This window comes from Phaseolus vulgaris, chromosome 1 (assembly GCF_000499845.2).
Source record: "Phaseolus vulgaris cultivar G19833 chromosome 1, P. vulgaris v2.0, whole genome shotgun sequence".
Classification (NCBI taxonomy): Eukaryota; Viridiplantae; Streptophyta; class Magnoliopsida; order Fabales; family Fabaceae; genus Phaseolus; species Phaseolus vulgaris.
In genome coordinates this window covers 9,559,739-9,564,118 of record NC_023759.2, presented here as the reverse complement: position 1 = coordinate 9,564,118, position 4,380 = coordinate 9,559,739, and the positions used below count along the sequence as shown (strand labels likewise).

Genomic DNA, 4,380 nt, shown 5'->3' with positions numbered 1-4,380 from the left:
CTATCAAACCAATTCAATCGGTTGTTTCGAGAATTCAACTAATTGTTTTTTGAAAATCCATGACAGATTTATGTTAAGTTTGGTAAATCAGTTTTAAATGATTTCTAATTGTTTTGGCTCCTGCTTTAAATGTTTTTAACAAACCTTTGGAGTATATAAAGGTTGTTTTATGCTCCTAAAGGTATTGAAATAGTTTAGACATTTTGAGATTGAGAAAACAAATTTGAGTTTTCAAGATTTGCATCAAGCTTTTGGATTTTCACAAAGGAATGGAATAGGATTGTTGTAATCTTTTGTTTTTGATATTGATAAGGTGTAATCCTTTATTTATCACTTGTATTTATGAATATTGGTGGTGTAAGAAGAATCAGAGGGTGTTCTGTGGTGTTGTGTGCCAGAGGAAGTGTGTGGTTTGAGGTGTTCAAAGTCACTTCTTTGGTGTGGTTGTTTGTAATCTGGATTTTGATTGCATAATAGATACCCAGTGGTTTCTGGGGAATGGATGTAGCTCTTAGGATAAGAGTGAACCAGTATAAATTTCTTGTGTGTTTTTCTCTTGCCCTAAACTCATTTACATTATGCTTTTAAGTTGTTTTAATCACTGCTGATAAAAACAACCGATTGAATTGCAAAAACAACCGGTTGATTTTCTGAAAATCAACCTAAACAATTTTGTTTCATTGTTTCCTTGATTTCTTTCTCTGTGATTCTGCATTGGAGTTCATTATACCTTCAAAGTTTGCGAAAATATTTTATAAACAATTCACCCCCCCCCCTCTTGTTTAAGGTCATATATTCTAACAAATTATGATAAATTCTTATGTGTTGATCTCTGGTTACTCTTATTGTTGCGCATGCTTTCTTATTTATTATATTCTTCCAACTAGATAATCAATTAGACAATCTGCCTACATAACTATATTAGATTATCTAATTTATTCTTATTAGACGGTCTAAGAGATAGTCTATCTTTATCCAATGTAAACAGAGTTTAAGGCTTCATTCAACCCCCGCTTCTAGAGCCAACTGCACTGTAACTCTCAATTTTCTCATAATTTTCTAAACTAATTGCATTTCCTTTTTTTTTGTTCTTAATTCTTTATTTATATTTGTATTTTGTATAGAGTATTAGAGTTTTTATAAAAACTGCCTTTTACAGCTTACATTTTACTTGAACCGTCTAACAGTTGCTTTGATAATTTATAAGAACAATTTTTAATTAGACTTTGCCTTGAGAAGCTTCAATGACAATGATTTGACTATGAAGAGTACAAAAAATTGAGTTAATGAGTTAAAATTTGTAGAACTTGCACTAAATGGTCAAAAGTCATTGGTCAACAAAGCACTAAAAGGTCAATGAAAACTTAAAGAAGAAGTTGAAGTTAGTTTAGTTAGTTTTAGAACAGTTTTGTGGGCTTGATTTTTGTTAGAACCAATGCTCATCCATTTGTTAAGTTTTGAATCTCTATAAATAGATATTAGTTATAGAAGTAAAGACATCAATTCATATAGCGAGAGACACTTAGATAATGAGTACATTAGACACTTCGTGGCAGTAGCTTAATTAGTTTAGTTTTTTGTTTTCTCTAGTTTTAGTTTATTTTAGTTTTTGATGTTTTCAGTTTTATTTAGTTCTTCGAATTATTCTTCTTCTCGTGGTTCCTCTCCTCTTTACATTTTGTATTGATTTACATTATGCATTTTATCTTTTGAAATGAATTTAGTTCTAGAATTGGGTAACAGTGAATTAAAAATCATGTATGATTATGCTTTGTTTAGTGTTTTATTCTTCAATTTGGAATTCTATTTTTGATCGAAAGTAGTTTTTTAAGAACATACAAATCAATTGGTTATGTTTTCTTCAGTAGCAAAGAATCCAGATTTGGGTCTCTTTCGTTTGAAGTTGAAGATTACTGAAGCATGGTTTTAAGTCCCTGTTTTTCATTCCAATATTGAATTTTGCTTTTTTTGTTTGTAATACATTTCAATTCTTGTTCATTTATGTTTCTACACTTTTCCTTTTCATTTATGTGAATAGAACCATTAGACGATCTAGTAAGAAATTATTTGTTAGACGGTCTAATAATTGTACTTAGCTTCATTTTCATTTATTTTTATGTATTTCTTTTTCAATTCTTTACATTTCACATGTTGATAAACGGTCTACTAGATTATTGTCTATAGACGGTCTATTCTTAACTTTGCTTTACATCCCAATTCATTTTTCTTTACAATTTTAATTTGTTCCCCTCAATTTTAATTTATTAAGAGTAATATGAATAATGAAAATATAATATACAAAATGTCTCTTTTGAGGATTCCAACTAGGTTCGTCCGATACCACATGAGGGAATACTTAGTTTTATTTTTAAAATTGACACGACTAAAACAGTTCATCATTCACCCTATAACTCACATCGTATACCTTTAGAGTAGGTAATAAGAATTGTGATCATGTGCAGGAACTTAATCATGAGATTAAACCTCATTTAAGCTTTCTAATTACGTTGCCAGGACTCAACCATGCTTCAGGAATGGACATTGCATGGCTCGTCATTTCTGTTAGAAGATTATTTTTTTTATTTGGTTTCATGAAGAGGATGTAGTTTACTCACGATTTGTACTCTTTCTTTTTTATTTTATTTTGACTTCATATAAAAAAATTCTACAAAAATCTAGACAAATTAAACCAGACATGCAATAGGAAATTGACGGAATGGAACAAGCATTTGATATAATTTGATTTTAAATCAGTTGTATGTATGAAACATCAAACTTCTGTTATTTACAATGCTACAAAGTTTCTGTGCAGCTTTTATTTCCTGAGCTATTTGCATTCAAATTTGGATTGAACAAACTAAAATCCAAGTATTCTTAACTAACCATCTTGGGAGCAGAAATTTCAGTGTTACATATAGGGCAAACCTTCTTCATTTGAAGCCACTTGCTTATGCAATCTGTATGATAAGGGTGCTCACACTGAAGTGATACCAATGCTTCACCTTCTTCATATTCAACCTGGCAAATCACACAAAGATTTATTCCACTTTTGCTCTCAGCAGAATGGTAAGTGTGAGAATGCAGACATGAACAAATTTCATTTGCTGATAACCCTCTCTTCTCTTGCCCTATAAAGTCTCCCAACTCAATCAACTCCTCATAGGTCAACTCATCCACATCGATCTCATCTTCCATTTCCTCCTCCTCATCATCATCATCATCATCATCGTCCTCATTGCTTCCTTCACTCTCAAGAAACTGAAGTTCAGATTCAAACTCTTGACTCAGGAAAAAGTCAGAATCCTCATCATGGTCATTATAAGAGGACTCACTCTCACTTCCACTTTCTAACGATGCAAACGTTGTGAATGTGCCACTTTGCTCCTGCAAACCATTTTCTAGAGCAATATTGTCAGAACTATCAACTGGGTTGTGTGATGGTGCTTTCTGGGATGGTTGTTTGCCTTCTTCACGTTGATCCATTGAAGAACAAAAATGGATAATTTGCCAAAAGAATTTGAGTTGGGGTTTGGGAAGAGAAGAATGTGTTAGAGGTATTTGAGGAGATGAATGCAAGCATAAGATATTTGGAAATTTGTTTGAAGATGAACAAAACTTGCATGTCAAGTAATAGAAAACCGTTTTCATGTATGCTTATCAATATTCCAGATTCTTGACTATTCCCAGTGATATCTCCTTAACTTTTCTCTTTTTGGATAACACAGCGTAGGTGCGAAGCAATAGCAAAACATTATCCGTAAGTTGCAATATACCTTATTCCAAAATGGAAGGTTTCATCTACCAATTATAGTTAATTAAATTACCCTGTGATTGTATATATACAGTAAGTTAAATTATTGGAGTAATCTGGTTCTAGTTTATATTCATGTTTAAATTTAATTAATTAATATATATATATATATATATATCATGAGAATATTTTCACGGTGTTTTATTTAATTACAGATTATTATATAATTCAAAATGATTGATATTTATATTAATTCTTGAGTAAAACACTCACATAGTACATTAATTTAAGTAGAATGAAAAGACAATGTAATTTTATTGCATAATTATTGAGTCGTGGATGGCCGTTATGACAAAATTATTATTTTTATAATAATTATTTTATGAACATATTTATCTTAATTTTTTAAAAGTAGAATAACAATAATTAAATTATTCACATTTCAATATATTATTTTTAAAAAGTACATATTATTTAAATTTAAATCTACATAAATCCTAATCTTCATAAAATACTAAATACTATTCTATTAATATAAAATTTTGTTTACATATATAACGCGAAATAAACTTTTAAGGTAGAATCCGTAGTCATGCATATAAAGAACATATGTTAAAAAATATTAACTC

At 30.1% G+C, this 4,380-nt stretch overlaps 1 protein-coding gene across 1 annotated transcript; it reads right to left on the bottom strand.

Annotated features, from left to right (window-relative positions):
• Positions 1-2,708: 2,708 nt before the first annotated feature.
• On the bottom strand, positions 2,709-3,568 carry LOC137815437 (E3 ubiquitin ligase BIG BROTHER-related-like). The gene has a single exon (XM_068618566.1). The coding sequence runs from the start codon at positions 3,481-3,483 to the stop codon at positions 2,875-2,877; it is 609 nt and encodes a 202-aa protein (XP_068474667.1). The 5' UTR covers positions 3,484-3,568; the 3' UTR covers positions 2,709-2,874.
• Positions 3,569-4,380: the final 812 nt, after the last annotated feature.

Coding starts and splice junctions, on each gene's coding strand:
- LOC137815437 (XM_068618566.1), bottom strand. CDS start 3,483: ATGGATCAACGTGAAGAAGGCAAACAACCATCCCAGAAAGCACCATCA.